General features: G+C 31.5%; 1 protein-coding gene across 1 annotated transcript in view; it reads right to left on the bottom strand.

Annotated features, from left to right (window-relative positions):
- LOC107436350 (glypican-6) overlaps positions 1 to 22,209 on the bottom strand; it is a 159,080-nt gene that overhangs the window by 50,773 nt on the left and 86,098 nt on the right. The window contains exon 2 of the mRNA XM_043049176.2: positions 20,686 to 20,844. Coding sequence (XP_042905110.1) covers positions 20,686 to 20,844 — 159 coding nt within the window. The remainder of the gene's footprint in view (positions 1 to 20,685; positions 20,845 to 22,209) is intronic.

The raw sequence follows: 22,209 nt of genomic DNA, 5'->3' as shown, positions 1-22,209 counted from the left end.
CATTTGAAACTTAATTTTTTTTTTCTAGGTTTACATTGAATTCCCTTTTTCTATAGTTTAAAGTTAAAATTATTTATCAAAATGCAAACAAATCATTGCAGGATAACTTCGCCACTGCGTAATCCCACATAAGCCTGTCATAATTTGTTTCGATTTGAATTTTTGCAGAAAAAAAATCAGCATTTGAAACTTTATGGTTTATTCTAGGTTTACATTGAATTCCCTTTTTCTATAGTTTAACGTTTGAATTACTTATCAAAATGCAAACAAATCATTGCATGATAACTTCCCCACTGAGTAATCCTACATGAGCCTGTCATAATTTGTTTACTATTAAAATTTTTGAAGAAAAAAAAATCAGCATTTGAATCTTTATGGTTTATTCTAGGTTTACATTGAATTCCCTTTTTCTATAGTTTAACGTTTGAATTACTTATCAAAATGCAAACAAATCATTGAAGGATAACTTTCCCACTGAGTAATCCTACATAAGCCTGTCATAATTTGTTTACTATTTGAATTTCTGAAGAAAAAAAAATCAGCATTTGAAACTTTTTATGGTTTATTCTAGGTTTACATTGAATTCCCCTTTTCTATAGTTTAAAGTTAAAACTATATTAAAATGCAAACAAATCATTGCAGGATAACTTTCCTAGTGCGTAATCCTACGTAAACGTGTCATCATTTGTTTGCCTTTTAAATTTTTAAAAAAATATTATCAATTGAAACTTTATGTTTTATTCTAGGTTTACCAGAATTCCCTTTTTCTATAGTTTAAATTATTTATGTTTGTTAAAGAGAATTTGCCATGCAGGATTTCTAAATATAGCATCTTTTTAATCAAAATTGAAAATTCGAAATTCGATACATGTTACGTAAATAAAAAAGAAATTTTAAAAAAATGCACATGAATTCAAAAGGAAACAACAAAAGGAAATTTAAGCGCATAAGTAATGTATTTTCTGAAGAAGAAAAAAAAAGTATTATAAAACTTTATCTTATCTATCGAAATACATTTCGAATCTTAAAGCTTTATCGGGAAAGACAACAAATGCAGGTATAAAAGACATAAAATGTCGATTCTTGTGGAAAAGGGGCGAACACGTGAAACGTTTCTGTATTGATCACAACATTTGAAACCACGAAATTCAAGGAGGAAAAAAAAATAACGCATCGATAGCCTGATTCGGCTACGCACTACTTAAAGAGATGAAAGGGAAAATGCGGACACGACTCTTTTGGCAGGACACAGCTTGCCCACCGGCCTGTGGTCAGAGAAGCAGAAAACATTCTTTTTGGGGAAAAAACGGGAAAGACACGATTCATATTTCATATCAAGGCTTTCACGGTGATAAGGTACATGGACTATAGAAATTTTTCGAATCTGCAGAAATTGAAATCCGATTCTCACAGATACATTTGAAAAAAAATATACGTGTAACTAAATAACATGTTCTTCAACATGTGAGTCTCATTTTTCAATTTTTCGGAAGAAAAGACGCATTTTTGGCTTTCTTACGAAGCGAATTTATTTCTGTTTTGAAACACTTTTGAGAATGTTTTGTGAAGGAAAAGCAGATTTGAATAACAAATATTTCATTAGAATCATTAGAATTTTATTTTATTCCATTTTGTTACCGTTGGGGGTCGAACAGAAGACCCAATGAGTTTACGACTATTATTGTTCAATTCGATAACCTTGTAATTTTGACCTCAATTCAGAAGACAAGAGATTTCCTGGATCAAGTATTGAAAGAAATTTGTCTTCGTGGAGAACTTTTCGATGGAACTAACAAAAACTTCCCGAGGTTGGCTTGACGGCAAAGAGATTGCAACATATAATCCGTCTAACAATGAGGATATGTCAGCACTGTGGTCGGTGAGAGACGGAAGCAGAATTCGTATCAACCAGGCACCACTTGGTTTTGAACCAGGGTCACCTCATTGGGAGGCGAATGCTTTATCTCCTGAGCCACCACGGCTCAATCATAGGAATTAATACTACTACAAGAGCTTTAGCTCCTTTATTTTTTAGTAATTACAGCCTATAATGTATATTTTTTGAAACCTAAGCTAAAAAAGTATAAATATAAGTAGTCACACATTAACTTCAAAGTGAGAGAGAAGCGAAACCGCTGTCGAAATCTATGGAATCAATGCTAAGGCAATCTAACAGGTTTTAAGGTTTACAGTTATACCCACCCCAGTAATGATTCCATAGATTTCGATAGTTATTTTATTTTATACCGGCGTTAGATAGCCGACAAAAATCTGGGCTTACGACTACCAATGTTCAACTCCGTAAGGTTGTATTTCTGAACCCAACCCAGAAGACAAGGGAAGTCCTGGATCAAGCAATAAGATGAAACAGCCTTTGTGAAGAATTTTTGATGGAACTAATCCGCCTTTGCGTTGCATGGGGAAGAAAACTACGAAAACATTTATAGAATATTTAACGACAGCATTATGATCGGGGCGAGCCTGGAGCAGAATTCGAACCTGCGTCACCTCATAGGGAAGAGGGAGCTCTATTTTCTGAGCCACTGCGGATCCAATATTTTTATTATTAGAATATTCACTTATTATTGGTTTTTTTTTTAAAAAAAAGAGTGTAATTATATTTGAAGAGCGGTCATCGCGAAACACCTTTGTTTTTTTATAAAACTATCAAACTAATTTGAACACATGGTCTTATTTTCTTCTTTTTATTCCAGCAGTGTTTCCATCTTAAGGAATAGAAATTAAAGTAAAAAATACCTTTACTGATTTAAACATAATATACAAATGAATCAATTATATAAAAAAAATTATATGCCACTTCAATTGCAAATTAAAGTTAACTTATTTTAAAAAAAAATAGGTTTTAAAAAATTCTAAATACGCAGAAATCAATAAGTAAAAGTTACACTACAAAAAAAAAATTAAGTAGATATACTACTACAAAACATTAATTAAAAAAGGAATAAGTCAGTTTGTCCGCATAATTAGTACCACTGCACGCGAGGCATTGTTTTTATTTCATTCCTTCGTGATAAAAAAAAAAGAAAAAGAATCTATTATACCGAAAACAGTCACTTTAAAAACACAGCCCTGTTTTTAAAAAATAGAATTTTAGGCACCCTGGGCGGATAGGGTAATTAATTTCTGACCCTCCTCTTAAAAGAGAAGATACTTCAGAAAATTAAGTTCTTTCATTACCTACACCCCCACAAAGTATTTTTTTGAAAAAATCATTACTTACCCGACACCCTTCTCCCCCTTTCCCTCAACTCTCTTTCAGTCAGATGAGGGGGGGGGGTTACAAGAGGGGGCTATATTTTTGAAGAAAGACATTTTCCAGAGCTATTTGAAATTCAACTCCTTTTAATTAACTCCTAGATTCTAATGCTTCAGATCATTTCTTTTTCAGTATAAATTTTTTTTGATGAGATTTTATAATTAAAATTTAATTTCTGAAAATATTCTCTCGAATATTTTTCGTTGCAGTGCAAAATAAACATCATTAATTATGCGATGTATAACTTTTTTTTTAAAAAATAAAATAAGAATATTAACACGTTCAAGCAGTTTTCTCTTTTTAATACTTATTTTATAAATAATGATATTTAAAAGATTCAGTGACTTGAAATATAAAATGTTTTCATAAAAATATTCAGTGTAAAAAGAAGGGATGTATTTATCTACACATACTCAATTTATCCATGCGATTTTTTATTTTATTTTATAGACCATTATCACTATGTTTATGCATTTTTTTTTCTGATGTTAAGTTCATTTAGAATTATTTTTGTAAAAAATAAATAAATAAATAAAATAAATAAATTTAAATATGAAATCACGAAATAGAACAAAAAAGAATCCCAGTCATAACCAAACATATCTTTATTTGAAATATTTTTTTGTATGCCTTCTCTAATTAAGCTATTTTCTCCTGGGGAAAAAAATTGAGAAAAATTAAAAAAGGAAAAAAAAAAGTTATGAAAGCTGTAATGAGGTTACCTATACAAAGTATTAACGATCTTTGTATTTATAAGATTAAAAGTCTGATTAAAAATGATTTTTTCAGTACAACCTAAAAAACGTATATGATTTTTTATTTGTCATTTAATATCATTTTCTTTATTACTTAGCTGAGGTCATTTTTATTATCTTAAATACCCTGGCCTATGCCTGGAAAGTTCATAAATTAACATTTTCGATTTTTCAAGATCAATGCTCTCACCTGGGGGTGAGGGGAATTAGATATGAAATGCAGGCCTGCCAACTGCTACGCTTTTTATTAAAGATTTTATAGAGTGGTAGGCATTTAAAAACCGAAGCTTTCAGAATTTTTAGTAATTCTGCCAACATTTTAAAAACCTCACCACCAAAGAGCTGGAACAAAGTGGCGTTGCATATGAACATTTAAATCATGTATATATAGTGGTGTGGAAAATAAGTTTAAATTAAGAATACATTAATTAATGAATACATAATACATTAAATAAATAATACATGAAAGCATTAACTTAGCTACCGTCAAAATAAATTCTTACAAAAAGCGTAGAAAGTTGGAAGCCCTGGAAATGCAATACATGAAAGCATTAACTTAGCTACCGTCAAAATAAATTCTTACAAAAAGCGTAGAAAGTTGGAAGCCCTGGAAATGCAATACATGAAAGCATTAACTTAGCTACCGTCAGAATAAATTCTTACAAAAAGCGTAGAAAATTGGCAGCCCTGGAAATGCAATACATAAAGGCATTAACTTAGCTACCGTCAAAATAAATTCTTACAAAAAGCGTATAAAGTTGGCAGCCCTGGAAATGTAATACACATGAAAGCATTAACTTAGCTGCCGTCAAAATAAATTCGTACAAAAAGCGTATAAAGTTGGCAGCCCTGGAAATGTAATACATGAAAGTATTAACTTAGCTACCGTCATAATAAATTCTTACAAAAAGAGTAGAAAATTAGCAGCCTTGGAAATGTATAATTCTGGTATATATGAATAATATGAAATGTATAATTCTTCAAATAATTTCTGAACTTCTACATGCCACAAACTTGGTACTATAAAATTAACGAGATAATTATTATGGGGAAGAGCTTATGGTGTTATGTTTAAAATATAAATTGCACTTAAATCTAATTTACATTTCTTATTTTGTAATTATTCTGGAATAAAATAATAAAAATCATTAACTTATTTTATGAACTAAAACCAGTATAACCTATATAACATACATTTCATATTATACACAAGGGTCATTATTATACACATTTCATATTATGTTCATTTCATTCATTTCATATTATGTATCATTTCATATTATATATATTATACACATTTCATATTATGGTATTAACTTTACATGCCAAAACGCTCTCTTTTTTATTCAAATAACTGATTTAAGTAAATTCCTAATGGTCAAGACATTATATAATAACAATAAGTTATTAAGTAGACATTAACGCAAATTAATACTTCGTAAAATTTAATTATTTTTATTTAATTATTTTTATTCAACTGTAATTACGGAGAGATAAATAAAACAATACATTGCTTGTTCTTCAGACTGAAAACCAGACGCCGTGTAAGAAAACAACTTCTAGACAACAACTCAGAAAAATAATTGCTCCATCTTATAAAGAAAGAATTAATCACAGAAAACATTATAGGATCTGTTTTAAAACATTTCTCAATAGTTCTTCTTACTTATTGAAGATTTTTTATTCTATAAATTAATTACAAAAAACATTAGAATAAGATCTATTTCAAAACATTTATCTATAGTTGTTTTTAGTTACTTAAGTTTTTTTCTATCTATAAATGCGAAAGATTATTTAACAAAACAACCAACGATACATTTTCACATACAACGCCAAATACATAGGGTTGGGCTAGAATTGGGAAAAAATAAAAAATTCTCACTCGATAAGAGTTCTTGGACTTTCAAGAACCCTTGATTTAATATTTAATATTCTGGATTAAAAATGAAATTGATCTGGTAAAAGCTTTCCGCTGCAATTTCTTAAAGGTTCAAAATAAGTAAACATGAAATGAGATATAGCTGTATGATAATTACTATCAGTTTTCTTGTAACAAACCCGCAAACAAAGCTTTTGTAAGCAAGATAGATAGACATCTCATCTACAAGATGAGAAGAAAAAGAAAAGAGGAGACTTTGAATGAAAGCTGAATCTAAGAGTCTATCGTGCTTCATTCCTTATTCCTTTAATGCACTTGATCCACAAGCAATCCAGCTAATGGACATCCACAATCTTCCTCTTTTTGGATCAAGACGAAGATAATAATGGCTGGACGAAGAAAGACACGCCAGAGAAAAGTTTTCTATGGACAACTTCTTATTCCCACAACAGTTTAGTGCTGTTTTGTTTATTTTTTGCTGTTGCTAGCCTAGGTTATTAGATGCTGGTACATTTTATATTTTTGTCTTGATACTTTCTAAGAGATGTAAAGAAAAGTGATGAACTGATTGGATGGAGAATACTCATAGCTTTGTAACTAAAGATCATGACAAAAATATAAAAAAATTTCTGTGAATGGCATAAAGTTACAATTTTTGTGGCATTTATGTTATACTCTCAAAAAATAGATTCACCGTTAACCATAATATCGTGCTATTGGTCTGCAAAATAAGGCAAAAAACTGAACTTTGTTCTCGTACAATCATACAATATATCATGATTTTCATGCTGTTCCCGTACAAATATAATAATGAAATAAAATTTAAGATAGTTCGATGCGCATCATAATATGGTTAAATTTTGAGCCATATTAAGGTTGCAGCAATTTGGCACGATATTGCAAAAACTTCTACAAGGTCATTTTGATACCTTTCGTACTCGAAAATATTTCATTTTATTAAAAGGTACTATTCATACCCGGAAAAAAATTAAGAATCGAGTGTTCATTTATTTTTGTCGGTATTAAAAATAAGAAAATAAACCAAGAACCAATCGTATAACAGTAAAAAATAGTTGCAGTATCTCGAAGATGGCGTCGATGAAATCAAAGAATATCATGCAATTAGAAAAGAAGTTTCAGCAAAATGGAACAAAATTTTTAGCCAAACCAAGAGGCACCCGATTCTAAACACTCTAACCTCATGACCATATCATCAAACGTAAGAGACCGAATAAATTGAGAATTCGTTTCATTGGAATGGGAGGAACACAGCTAGACGTTTTGATCAGCAATATCAAACACTACCAATTACAAGTACCCAGCCTTTTTTTTTAACACACGAATCTAACTTCTATTCCGATTTGCGCAATGGCAGGAAATAGCTGTGCAACAAACGACAAACCAATTTAGACAACACCATCCTCGTTAAAATCGTGTATACCAGGACCACCTGGTACGGTTTTAAAGGAAAGAAACAAAACGAAAGCGTCAATGTTCCCACTTTGAAAAAGACCCCCTAGAATGGAGGCGTCAATATAAAATGTAGGTTTTCTGTAGCAGGTAACGTTAAGATGGAGAGGCTATGATCTCACACAACGCTTTATAAGTGAGTCTCTGCTGCTTTAATAAGGTCTGCTATGAGAGCATTTTTCGTCTCTATCGGAGAAGCTCATGCATAATGCTGAATGCTTTTAAGAGAGGATGCCACCATGGATTACTGCTTTCAAGGCAATGAGAACAAGAAAAAGAATTTCTTCCCCTCCCCCCATCTGCTTTTTGACGTCTGCTGTCTTCAAGGATTAAGCTTCTTTGCGAAGAACTTTTGAATAAGATGAAATGAAAATCCGAACTGAAGACGGAGTTTGTTAAGATGGCTATACGATTTTATTTTTACGCAGCAGTAACTGATATGTTTAAATATAGGACGTGACGAAGTTCGGATACAATATTGAACCATACCATCGGTACCTTAAATCATAATATAAAACGAATTTGTTATAACTTTAAGGTGACCACATTTCAGTCCAGGTTGCACCACAGTATCGTGTAATCAAATTTAAATGGTCTCATTTGCCCGATAATAAGGTTCAACTTGGCTACTAATAGTTACCGTAAGTTACTGAAACTTGGCATGATATTATCATTCAAAACAATCCACAATTTCTGAAAGCGCAGGCAAAAAATTTCGTTTCGCCTTCAAAAGGATGTAACTTATATTTTCAGTGAATGTCCATTCCGGAGTTTCATTCAGAGCATCCTTAGTTGGCACAATTTACCGTTTTTGTGCTAAAAAGAACTAGCAGGCTTCGAACCTAATTAAAAATAAAAATCTCTTTTCTCGCTTTTTCCTTTCTTTGAAAGGGAAATTAAACAAGGATCAGAAATATCAAGCGCAGTTAAGATGATTCGAATTTGATTTATAAACAAGTTGACATATTTAGTTGAGCAATCGATATCATTCTAAGTGAGTTCGAATGTCCTACCGACCAGCCTAAATGGTGGTCAAGGAGCTGATCTCACAACAGAAAGATCCAGGGTTCGAATCCTAGACAAGGCATGGATGTTCATTCTCTTCTCAGTATTATCTGTTCTTCCTACTGTGGGAGCGAGAATGGCCCTACTAATATGGTGCCCCTGAAAGAGTCATCAACAAAGCTGCCTTTTTGATACACGAATTACGAATGCCAATATCCGAGTGGGCATAGGAAATAAAAAGTTCGAAAGTCCAGAAAGAACTTAATTACTTTACCTTTTTATTACTGAATCAAAACTGAAAAATCTATTTAGACGGAAAATAGCATAACCTTTATAACGCACAACTGTTTATTTGGCATATCAAAAAGAATTTATTTAACTTGATCAAACGTAACTACGAAATTCAGAGATAAAAACGAAAAAATATTTCTCTTGTGGAATCAAACGAAAGTAAATGACATTCGCTTATCAAACACAGAAGAACTCTTACTTCTGGATCATTTACTAGAGCCAATTGCTCCGATTCTTCCAGCAATTTTATTATTGCTTTCCTCTCTCTCAAGAAGTTGCTTTTTCTTATGTGTTGTTGTTGTTTATTTGCAGAAAGGGTGGAAGGATTTTCTCGTTTTAGCTTTTGACCAATAATTGTTTGTTTATTCTGGGCGTTATTGCCTTCAATTTCTTCTTCGGCGGATGATTACTTTTTTTTTTGCTTACTTACCTTTCCATGTTTTCTTTTGACCTCATGACGAAAAAGATGATTTTTGGTCGAAGGAAATAATAAGATAAGTATTCCGTTTCTTTTTTCTTCTTTTCTTAAGCCCTCTCCGCTAACTTTTTCCTCTCTCATTCCCTCCCCCCTTGAAATAAATGGAAATTTTAAACCTTTGGGATTTATTACTTTTTGGTAGAATGAAAAACATTTATATAGTATATTGAAGCGAATCTCTAGATTAATATTTTCCTTGGAATTTTGAGTTTCTTTCTTATTTTTTTTACTTCTCCTTTTTTTCTATAACAATACACTAAAAATGGTCAGATATAAAAAAATAAAAATAACCAAAAAGGTTTAAAATTATTTCTGAAAAAATATTGATTTATTTCGTCAGAATTGTTGCAATATTCATGTCATTCATTCACTTGAGTGAAATATAAAAATAAAAAGAATTGTAAAACTTATTGATCTTGTTTAGAAATTATAACAATCTATTTTTCACTAAACTAATAAAACTATAAGTATAATTTGAAATTGAAACTTTAAAAAATTTAAGTTGAGAAATTATAAATCTATTTTCTGCGAAACTAATAAGACTATAAGCAAAATTTGAAATAAGTACTTTTCATAAATTTAAGTAAAGAAATCCAAACAATCTATTTTCCAACTAATAAGACTATAAGTATAAATTAAAACAAGTATTTTTCATAAATTTAAGTTTAGAAATTATAACAATTTATTTCCTACGAAACTAATAAGACTATAAGCAAAATTTGAAATAAATACTTTTCATAAATTTAAGTTGAGAAATCATAACAATCTATTTTCTACGAAAAAAATGAGACTACAAGCATAAATTGAAACAAGTACTTTTCATAAATTTAAACAAGAAAGAATAAGGGTAACAGATGCACCCCATAGCATTATTATCGAGTAAAGGAATATCAATTATTTCCTATTTCCTAAAAAAAAATATAACTAAAAAAAATAATAATTATTATTTTGCACTCCCACACGTTTTCTTAATTATTGAATACCATTATTGAGAAACAAAAGGGCGTCATTTTAATCCTTTGGTTTTTCGTTAGAATAGAGATAGTTATCTTTCAGCTAAGAAAATAATCTCAAAAAAATTGAGAAAACATAACGCCATAAAAATGTATTAATTAGACAAAATTTTTAAAACAGTACAATAAACTGTACAAAACTATAAGAATATAATTCCTCAACAAAGTATAAGAAGTATAAGGTATAAGAATATAATTCCTTAACAAAGGAGGTAATCAAATATTATTCTTTTATAGAGATAGTAGAGAAATTTTGAACGATTTACTTATTTGTAAGAGAAAAAAGAATCAAAGACTGAAATGTTTGAAAAATTTACTTTTTATTAATATTTTGATGTCATCTCAAAATATCCCTAGTTACAGAATTAGCTAAATTATTAAAAGAATTTAATTCTTTTTTTCTCTACTTTGCAATTCAGCTAATTATACATTTAAAGGATTCATGTATGCATGTTTAAAGAATATCTGCAATTTTATAACAGAATAAGAATATTTCTACCGAAATTTTATAACAGAATAAGAATATTTCTACCGAAATTTTATAACATCAACGGTACAATGTAAGAAAAAGAATCCAGTTGTGCCTTTAATGTACTAGAAAAAAGTGCGTTGAGCATAATTTTGTTCTTGAGGAGGGAGGGGGTGGGAGAAGTAAATAGCAATAAATCATTTTACCTTATACTAATTTTCCACACAAGTATAAAATAAGAACAGTAAAAATAAGAATATGTTGAAACAATGTCCTGTTGAATAAAAGTATCAGGCGGGCTGCAGTACGCACCGAATTCCTATACGTTTGCATAAGCTCTGAGCATTAATATGCAAAAGTATAGGAATTCACCTCCTGTATGCCTCTCTCCTCACGATCGCTCTTTAAGTGTGCGTTTTTACTGAAATACTTAGAAAATAATTTCGTAAAATTAAAAAAAGTGGTCAAAGCGGTAGCACCAAATATTAAACTGATCATAAAACAGAGAAATGTTAAAATAAAACGAGTCTCCAGTTCTTGCCGTATCGTTAAATTATTGAAAAAAATTTCATTAATTAAATCAATGCGATACTTTGTAAAACCTAGCGTGAACCCGAATTTTCAGTACTTTAACCCGTAAATAATGCCAGTATTTAGACAGACGTGTGGAGTACACCCGAATTTTCTATATTTTAAACAAAACATTATGTCAGTATTGCATATGTGTGGAGCAAACCCAAATTTTCAACATTATTATGGAAGAATTAAGTCAGTATTACATATGTTTGGAGTAAACCCAAATTTTCAACGTTATTATGGAAAAATTCTGTCAGTATTATGACCAATATGAATAGTAAAACCAAATTTGTATCATTATTATTGACAAATTAAGTCTGTAATAATGTGTAGACTATACCCAAATTTTCAGTAAAACCAAATTTTTATCATTATTATTAAATTAATTAAGTCTGTAATAATGTGTAGACTATACCCAAATTTTCAGTAATATTACCGACACAAGTCAGGCTTCGAATAAAATCAAATTTTCAAAATAATCGATGATTTATATCATTGTTATGACCAATATATGGAGTAAACTCAAATTTCACAATATTACTACCGGCGAATATGAAGTAGTACTAAGCCTTTTCCATTTTCATTTCAACCCGAAGATAAAATTTGTTCATTGTAATATGAATAAAATAAGAATACAGGTAAACATGCCTTTAAACAAACAAAACAAATTGTTATCAGCAGTAAACAACATTCAATAGTAAACAGAATTACATGTAATAAAGATAAAAATTTTCACTCTTTCCTCAAATGCCCTGTTAGCCTCCTGTCAAGCATTTTCAAATTCTAACATTCCGGAACTTTAATTATAATGTATTTCCCATAATTTATCAAATTTGTTTCTTTTTGTATTTTTATTATTCCTTTCGAAATAGCATGTTTAATCCAAGCATTTGGAAGGAGCGGCAAACATCAAAGGAGTTTGATTGCTGCCTTATCATATTTTTTTTTCTGTAAGAAATCACCTGACAAATGACCTCCGTTCGCTTTTTCATTCAGTGTTTTTTGGAGGTATTATTTCATTTAGTAAGGAACAGGTTTTTATAGGTGCGGTTACAATTTAGCATGGGAATTTTTAGAAACCAGTGTGGAAATTATAACGGGAAATCCACCTATTTAAATTCATAAAATAAATAAAATTGCTTTCAGATTTAACAAAGTCATTCTGTTTTCATTAATGTATTCGTTTTATTAAGATAATTCAAAAATTATAAACAATTCCTGAGTATTCAATTCCAACCTAAAACAATTAATAAAATATAAATCAAATGTTTGACACAAAAGATTTAAATTATTGTTGTTGTCATTTAAATACATTAAAGAATATGTACACATGAATTTCTTCTTAAATCTATCTTCAAAAAATTAAGAAATTTTCTTACAACAAAGAAATGAAAGCAAAGAATAATCTTTAATAGCCATTGCTAACCAATAAACCTTAAAATTGATATATTCGAATTCACCAAAATGTCACTTAAGAGTATATGAAAAATGGCATACGCGTATGAATCTCTCCTGATGTCCTGACGAAAATCTATTTCGAGAAATAATCTAATTTAATTTTTTTACAGTAAAGAAATGGCAAGAAATAAAGGCTGGGAATAATCTTTATTTGCCATCGCCAATCAACAGACTTCAAAACTAATATGCTCAATTTCACTAAAATGTGACACAGAGAATATGTAAATTGGCATGGTGATCATGAATTTCTCCTGATGTCTATGAAAATCTATCCCGAAAAATAATGGAATTTTATTATAGTAAAGAAATGACAAGAAATGAAGGCAAAGAATAATCTTTGCCTTCATAATAATGATAATGATTGCAATCTTTAATTGCAATCATCAACCAATAAAATGTAGAACTGATTTGCGCAAACTCACTAAAATGTCATTCAGAGTGTATGAAACAAAACATGTATACACGAATTTCTTCTTAAAATCTATCTCGAAAAATAATGGAATTTTCTTACAGCAGAGAGATGGTAATAAACACTACAAAGCCGTGGTGGCTCAGGGCATAGAGCGTTTACCTTTCAATGAGGTAAACCGAGTTCGAATCCCAGCGACGGCTGGTCGATACGAATTCGGTAGAAGGCTTGCACAAACCACAGTGCTGACGTAAAAACATCCTCAGTGGTAGACGGATCATGGATTAGAGTCCCTTTGCCGTCAGGCTAACCGTGGATAGTTTTCGCGGTTTTCCACTTCATGGAACGCAAATGCGGGTTAGTGCCATCAAAAAGTCCTCCTGGAAGACTAATATCTCTCAATACCTGATCCAGGAGTTCTCTTGTCTTCTGGATTCGGTTTAAAATTACAAGGCTACGGAGTTGAACATTAGTAGTCGTAAACTCAAAATTGGGTATAACTACTGTTATAAAATAAAATAAGTAGCGACAGTCGTGGTGGCTCAGGGAATAGAGCTCTCGCCTTCCAATGAAATGACCTTAATTCAAATCCTTGTAGAAACTGATTGATATGAGCTCTGCTCCCGACTCGCAACGACCACCGCACCGGCATAAAATGTTCTCAGTGGTAGACGGATCACGGGTTAGGATCCCTTTTTCGTCGGGCTCTTCTTGGGAAGTTTTCGTGGTTTTCCAGTCAATGCAACGCAAATAGGTGTTAGTTCCATCTTAAAGTCCTCCATGAAGGCTAGTCTGTCCCAATGCTTGAGTTCCCTTGTCATCTGTGTTGGGCTCAAAGTTACAAGTCTACGGAGTTGGACATTGGTAGTAGTAAATTCAGAATCGAGTGGGCTGTTGAACGCCGTTTACAAAATCTTTATTTCTCATCATTAACTTTTCATATATATAATATTTACTACCACGTATAAATAATTGAAACAATCAATATTCAAATCAATAATCGCCTTTGCGAAATAAGTTTTAAAAAAATATTAATCATTAACGGCAATTTTCAAGTTTTTAAAGAGTTCACCTAAATTTTTCTGTGTACACAAAGGGTTAATAAAAATCTAATAAAATAAATGAAAATCTTCTAAGTTCATGTTCTTCTTTGGAAAAATATTCACAACGGATGATACTCAAAAAAAGTCTATAAGCTAGACACATGTCTTTTTTTATAAAGCCTAAAAGCCGAAGCGCAATCAAAAATCGATATTTCTTGTAAAGGTGCCACACGCTGACTATCCAAAGTGAAAATTTCAACAGCTGCCTCCAGCTACTTAAATGCGCTAGGGTTGTCTATTAGTTACGAGTTTTCTTCGGGTAAATGTAATTAAGAAAGATAGTACGTGGTATGGGACAACGTGATATATGACGACACATCTTTTATTTATGGAACAAATTTAGGGGAGATGTTTGTATTTTTGTGCAAGTAAATTCAGCGTGTTAAAATTTCCCTCCTATCCTGCTTATTAGTGAATTATTTTTCACTGTTGAGAGGCTTTTGGAGGTTCCTTCATCTTATGAAAATAACAGTTTTTAGCGAATTGTATGCTGTAACTGCTATGTGTTTGTATCAGTTATTCAGAACTATTAATTTAGATTCCAAAAACGGGGGGGAAAGAAAATATTATTATATAATTTAATAACCACCGTTGAACAGTAGACCCAATTTTTGGGTTTAAAACTACTAATGTCCAACTCCGTAGCCATGTAATTTTGAACCCAATCCAGAAGACAAGAGAACTCCTGGATCAAGTATTAGGAGAAATTTGCCTTCATGGTGGACTTGTTTAATGGAACTGACCCGCATTTGCGTTACATGGAGAGGAAAACCACGAAAATCTCCCACGGTTAGCCTGACAACTGGGGAGCTATAAACCATGATAGCACTGAGGATATTTTACGTCAGCACTGTGGTCGGTGCAAGCCGGATGAGGAATTCGTATCGACAAGCTATTGCCGGGATTCGAACCCGGTCCACCCCATTGAAAGGCAAATGCTCTATCCCCTGAGCCATCCCGGCTCAAAAAAGAAAATATGCAAAAAACTAACAGATTTTCACCAAAGGAAAAGTGTTAGCGATATTTAAATATTGGCAAAACTAGTCCACCACTCAAAAATTCAGTTATTATATTCGGGTATATTACTTTCATGTTATTCAGGGACATTATTGTTTTTTCCTAAACGATATTTTCCCATATCTATGTGGGAAAATGTCGCTTAAGTTAGAAAACATGTTTATTACATGTATGTAACGCAAATGCTAGTTAGTTCCATCAGAAAGTTCTCCACGGGAGAAAATTTCTCCTAATACTTGATCCAGGAGTTCCCTTGTCTTCTGGCTTGGTTCAAAAATAAAGGTGATGGCGCTGAGCATTGGAAGTCGGAAATTGGGTCGACTGTTCAACGTCGGTGATAAAATCAAGAATAAAATACACAACACCGTCAGTTGACGAACTTTGAATCTAAATATTAAAATTTTTGAGAATACATTTCCTCCCTTTTAATTTTTCAAAACGTCGGTCATTTCTTGGACACTCGGAACGTGTGTCAAGGCTGTACAAACTAAAAAGATGTAACACGCTGCAACATCAAATAATTCAAGCAAAATAAGGCAATGAATAGTTTGAAAATAAAGGGATGTAAGGCAAGAAAAAGAATTCTCTGAAGCAATGAAAACATTAGCGTATTTTTTTAATCCAACTTCTAACCCATATTTACTTTACTGGAAAGTATATCTCTTTCCACAATCCATGCAAGGAACAATTTTGTACCAGATACCAAAATACATTTTCCCAACTAGCAAATCAAAAGAATAGCGTAGTCAAGAAATACAATAAAAATCTCTTTTATATTCACTGAATATAATTCTTTTAAAAATATAAACTAAACGCAAACGTCAAGATTGTTATATTCCAAAGCAAAATTCTTCGCTGGTAGACAAAATACAGCAATTTAACAAAACACGCTATTTCAGAACTTTTCAAACAAAGTAAAAAAAATACGAAATACTTCGTAATAAATTGAAGATAGGGGTAGGGTGAACACGAATAAGTAATAGGCGAATCAAGAATGGGGGAGAAATTCTTTTTTAGATTACTTTTGCATAATTCATAATACGCATTTTTGCTCAAGACTAAGTAATGGATTAGATAGAAAACTTCTAACTCTTTAGACGTTGTTTCAACATCGTACACATCCCAAAGTAACAGTATTTGACTGAAACAGGATGGAAAAAAAAATAATTTCTTGCAACCCCTCTCGCTGTTTGTGAAACGTATGTTTACAAGGGTACGTCAGAACATCAGATCCGGGGCTTTCAATCCGGAAAGGCGGATTATATATTTTTTTCCAGGAAAAAAATATTCATTATTTTTAAAAGAGGATGGAAGATAAGAAAATGTGGGCAGAAAATGTAATCCTTTCACTTATTCATATTTTAAATTTGGTTTAGGAAATAAAATGCTTTTAGACGTTGCGTACAAAACAATATTATGAGCCTATAAACTTCCTGCAGTTATAATTCAACTATGCATTTCTTGAGAAGAAATTTTTTGACATACATGTTTATCAGGGATCTGTCCAGACATTTTGTGAAAGGTCCGGTTTTCATGAAATTGTGAGAAAATTACTCACATTCTTTCAACCAGGGTCCACTTTTATGAGTTTGTGCAAATAGGGTCCGGTCATTGCAAAAAACTTTATCAAGGAGTTTTTAAATTGTAAATAGATTCAAGATTATGCTCGGCACTGTAAAATTATAATAATTAAAAAAAAATTAAATTTTCAAAAATAAACAGCAATTGCTGCTTCTAAATTAGAGATGCAACATACAAATATTTGGTATTTAGCCTATACTGCTGAACGCAGAATATTCATTTCGGACGAATAATGGAAGAATCGTCTGCCGAAGACAAAACTTAATTCGTTTACATCCATCTTTCTTGTTTTCTGCCCTGGGAAGGGTTTATTCGACTTTGTTCGCCAAGAACAAAACAATAATGAAGATAAACAAATTTGTGAAGGGTCCGATTAAAAGAAAAATCATTTTGTGAAGGGTCCGTTTTTATGAAAAGATATTTTGTGAAGGGTCCGTTAACGGACCCAAATTTCTTCTAACCAGACCCCTGTTTATGGTAAATAATATACAATTCAACTATATAAGTCTTCTTATATATGTGTTTACAGTAACGATAATTAAAGAGTCGATTTTCTTACATGTATAGTAACAGGAATAATTCAAATAAGAGAAAAGGAAATTTGCTTATAAAGAAAGTGGGTAATACTCGAGTAGCTAAAATTCGGAGGCTTATTGGAACTAAATTGTTCGATCTAGAAACTGCCAAATCTAATCAAGATAATCATTGTTTAGTTGTGTACAATATTTCATTCTCGAAAAATCATTAAAATCATTGATGTATTACTTTTTTTTATACATATATAAACGATTTGCTTCTAGAAAAAGTCAAATCATCCGATCTTCCAACCGCTAGAGGGGTAAATCCGGGTACAGATGTTAACTTAATGGAAAATTGAAAATAATAGAATTTCAGAGAAAAAGTAGCAGAAATTTTTTTATATATAAAACGAAAATTTAAGAAAATTAAGTATGCATTTGACTTGTAATACAGGCTGTACTCTATATCAAGAATGGCTGTCAAGGCTGTACTCTAGGCGGAGAAAGAGAGGAACAATAGTCCGGTACTTATGAGGGAATTCCGTAAAAAAATATAGTAATTGCATAAAAATAAAGAAAATTGCAGAGAATATCTATATATCCATATAAAAACAACAATTTTGCAAAAAAAGGTAATCAAAAACTTAACAAAAATAAGGCTTTTTGTGCATAACAAACATCAAGGGTTAGGTTTTGTTAACGTTTTTCCTTACCTTAAATATTAATTTGAGTAATTGCTCGATTAAATATTAACTTGCATAATGCGTCTACTTCTGTGAGTTCTATGTTGACAAGAACTTTAATTAATATGTTAAGGCGCCAACAATACATCATCCAGTATAACTAACATTTACTTTCAAGATATTTTGATATAAAAGCAAGGAATGGAAAGCTTAGTTAAAAGATCTAATAATTTATGTGAGGGGTTGAAGAAAATTACAATTTCAAAAATTACAAAATGCAGTTAAATTTTTTAATTTTAATTTATTTGGAAAAAATAAAATAAATAGAAATATTATATTTTTAAATAGTGACAAATAGTGTCATTCATAAATAATGGTACCGTGTTTCGATTTTTTTTTTTTTTTTTTTTTTTTTTTTTTTTTTTTTTTTTNTGTTCCTGTTTTTCAGTGGCGCCATCTATGTCCAGGAATTCGACTTCTGCCACGCCATTCACAAAACCACAACCCGTTTATAGGGCGGGTCACATTCACACACAAAGGAGAAAGGACATAGAACACACAGACGGAGAAAGAAACATTCATGCCTTACCCGGGATTCGAACCCAGGACCTTTTTGATGCAAGGACAGTTCCCTGCCCCCTACACAGGCCGGTCGGCACCCTGTTTCGATAGTTTTCCTAATAAAATTTTAATACAATCACGAAGAAATGAATACAGAAATAATTGATTCAATCATTTATACAAATTTAATAAAATAAAATTTAAAAACAAAATAATAAAGATGTGAAAATTTCAAAAGAAACGACATTACTCGAAAACTAATTTAAGTAAAATGCAATTAATTGTTTTTAAATGCAAGATTAGATTTTCCTGTAAAATTTAATGTAAAGGATACGTGAGAAATTAAATAAATATTTTTCCTTCAAACATTTCAAAGCGAAATCATAAAACGAAAAAATACAATCTAATCCAACAAAAAAATTTGCTTTCCCGAAATACAACTTAACCTAACGATTTTAAAAAAAATAAATAAATAAAAACATTTTTACTGTAATTTGAATTTTATTAAGTTCAAAATTCTGAAAACACGCCTTTCATAAGAAAAGTATTATTAACAACATATATAAAATATTTATTTATACCAAAGGTATATTTCATTAACTTTCTCCGAAGAATCAGAATATATTAAGAAATAAATTCGCGAAATATTCAATCAACTGTATCGAAAAATAACTTTAAATGGAAAAAGAATTTCAATTTTCATTGCAATTGCAAATAAAATTGAGAAAAATAAATAAATAAAATCGAAATTTTAAATTACGAAATAGAATCTCATCACGTTATAATGCAGGAAAAAAAAAAGAAACAAATTTCATTTACTCAGAAAATGCATTTTTAATAGGAAAAAAAAACAAAAACAAGAATTTTTCGATCATTCTATTTTTCAGATCCACTTTGCCCCGATGACCGAAATCGAAAGTTTTAAATGTAATTTAAATGAAAAATGAGAATTTTCTTCACCAGATAATACAATTTTTGCCAAGCACCACCTTTTTATCCATTCATTTTAGCTTATCTTATGCAACGAGAGTAAGTAAAAGTACAAATACAAGTAATAAAAATAAAAAATCTATATTTTTGTGGGATGAGAAATAAAAACAAAAATCGTTAGCTCCTTTTCGTACGAACAAAACGGGTAAAATGTGTATTGTTCCAACCCTATTTTAAAAATAGAATAACTGATAATAACTTTAAAAAACTTTATAAAAAAAAATAGAGAGAGAGAGACAATGTTCTTGTATTAAATAAATGACCTGATGTTCCCACTACCCTCTTCCAGATAATGTTTTTAATTGTTCGAAAGTTAATGAATTTTAAAATAGTTTGAATCTTCCATTTCAACTTGGGAAATAAAAAATTTCACCTTTGTGCGTAACGTTGTAATAAATGTGTAAGGTTGCCATGATTAAGCGAAGGTGGAAGGGGACGAATAATTATTGTAATTACCTGATGATTACAAAAATGCATAAAAAGTATATAACACTTTGTACTAACAGTATGTTATAATGTGTTATAACAGCATGCATTGAGCTGTGTAGGCTCAGGGGATAGAGCGTTTGCCTCCCGGTGAAGTGAACCGGGTTCGAATCCCAGGGATGGATGGTCGATACGAATTCCGCACATGGCTCGCACCGGTTACGGATCACGGGTTAACGGGTTAACCCGTGTTACGGGTCACGGGTTAAGTCCCCTTGCCGTCTAGCCGTGGAGGTTTAATAACCATGGGAAGTTTTCGTGGTTTTTCTCCCCATGTAACGCAAATGCGAGTTAGTTCCATCAAAAAGTCCTCCAAAAAGACAATTTTCTCCCAATGAATGATCTAGAAGTTTTCTTGTCTTCTGGACTGGGTTCAAAGTTACAAGGATACGGAGTTGGATATTAGCAGTCGTAAACTCAAAAAATTGGGTCGGCTGTTCAACGACGGTTATAAAATAAAATAAAATGTTGTTTACTTTTTATTTATGCTTGAAGCGAATGAAGCTTTTAATCAGGTAATAATCCTACAGAAGCGTAGAGACATTTTAAGTTTCTTTATATGCGTCTAGAGTTTTTTTTTTTTTTCTTTCTTTAAAACAACATCACTTTTTAGGAATCGTAAGCCCATGCTTGAAAATAAAAATATTAAAAAAAAAATCAACTTACCATCGAACCTCTGTGCTTGAGCAGCAAATATAGTGCGAGTTTGACCAATGGTGTCCCGCAGAAGACGGTCAAATTCCGCCCTGCTGTGTGTGCTTAGTTTGTGCTCCATGTCAGTTGTGCAACATGTGAGACCTCTATCACATATCCTCAGATGATCCCCTAAAATGAATAAAAATATTTGTAAAACTAACGTTGTATTAATATAAAGAAGAGATAGTGAACTTTTTTCGATTAATATAAAATTACGGTTTATTATTTTTAGGTGTCCAGTCTACCACTTGCTATATTTTCATTAAAAAAAAAAAAAAATGAAGTGTCAACCACTGCTTAGATTTCAAACCATAGAATTGGATCATGTATGGTTGGGACATGTCGATCGGAGGGATGACGGTGATCCTGTTAAGAAGCTGACTTTTGGAAAGTTTACTGGCAACCGAAAAAGGGGAAGACCAAACACCAGATGGATTAATTATGTGGAAAAAAAATCTTAAAACCATGGGAATCAATAATTGTCGAAACCTTCTGTCTGATCGAGCTAGATGGAGACGACTAGTTGGGACGGTTCTTGCTGCACTAGGCTGTCATGCTGATGGAAGAATAATTATATTTGATATTTAGTTATTAACTTGCTTACAATAGATTATATAAAATTAATTGATGAATATACCTGGATTAGACATTGTGCAAACTTATTATATTGGTAATTTCTTCAAGATTTGAAATTTAGTTTAGGTTTTTTATTTACAACTTATTGCATTCACGTACTTTCCAAGAGAAAGCCTGTTTCTCCAATGATATGGACTTTCATAGTGGAGGGGGTGCTATAGTTTGTCTAAGATAAGAACTCCTTCCGCCACAAAGTTTGAGGCAAAGTTTTAGGAAGGGTAGCGTCACTCTAGGACTAACACAATAGTAAACCGATGAGATTCCCTTTCTCTCGCCGTTCCGAGTCGAAACCACTCCAAAACAGTGACCTCGCACCCCTACTTGAAACAGTCATACCTCGTTACCATAGTCACCGCCACAAGTCCAGACGAATGCGTGGGGGAGTTCTTATTTTAGACAAACTATAGGCACCCTTGCATAATGAAAAATATCATATTGGTACTCAAAATCGTATTTGTTTCTGAATCCTCCCTTGATAGCCTCTACATTCGAGTTTTTTTCCCTTTAGTGTTGTCTTCAAGTAATGTAATTTAATAAAAAGTAATTTGTCATTAACTTCTGCGCCACCGAAATATATGTCGTGTGCCACCAAGTGGTATAAATATCCATAATCTCTGATTATTCTCATTATTCTAGTAAAAGTAAATGACAATGAGACTAATTAATAAAGTATAAATCTGCTATCACTTGCAACAAGGTGTTCGGTTTTCCAAACTTTTTAAATTCATGAATCCACCCTTAACGAAAGAGATTCGGCAAGAGCTGGATTCTCGCCATGCAGCTCCAAAAGTAACATTTCCGTGAAATTGTGCTTCATTGTATTCATGTTCGTAGTTCTTAGGTTTAAAGTTACTAAGA

This window comes from Parasteatoda tepidariorum, chromosome 1 (genome assembly GCF_043381705.1).
Source record: "Parasteatoda tepidariorum isolate YZ-2023 chromosome 1, CAS_Ptep_4.0, whole genome shotgun sequence".
Taxonomy (NCBI): Eukaryota; Metazoa; Arthropoda; class Arachnida; order Araneae; family Theridiidae; genus Parasteatoda; species Parasteatoda tepidariorum.
The sequence above is the reverse complement of the archived record's forward strand: the minus strand, read 5'-3'. Positions and strand labels throughout refer to the sequence as shown.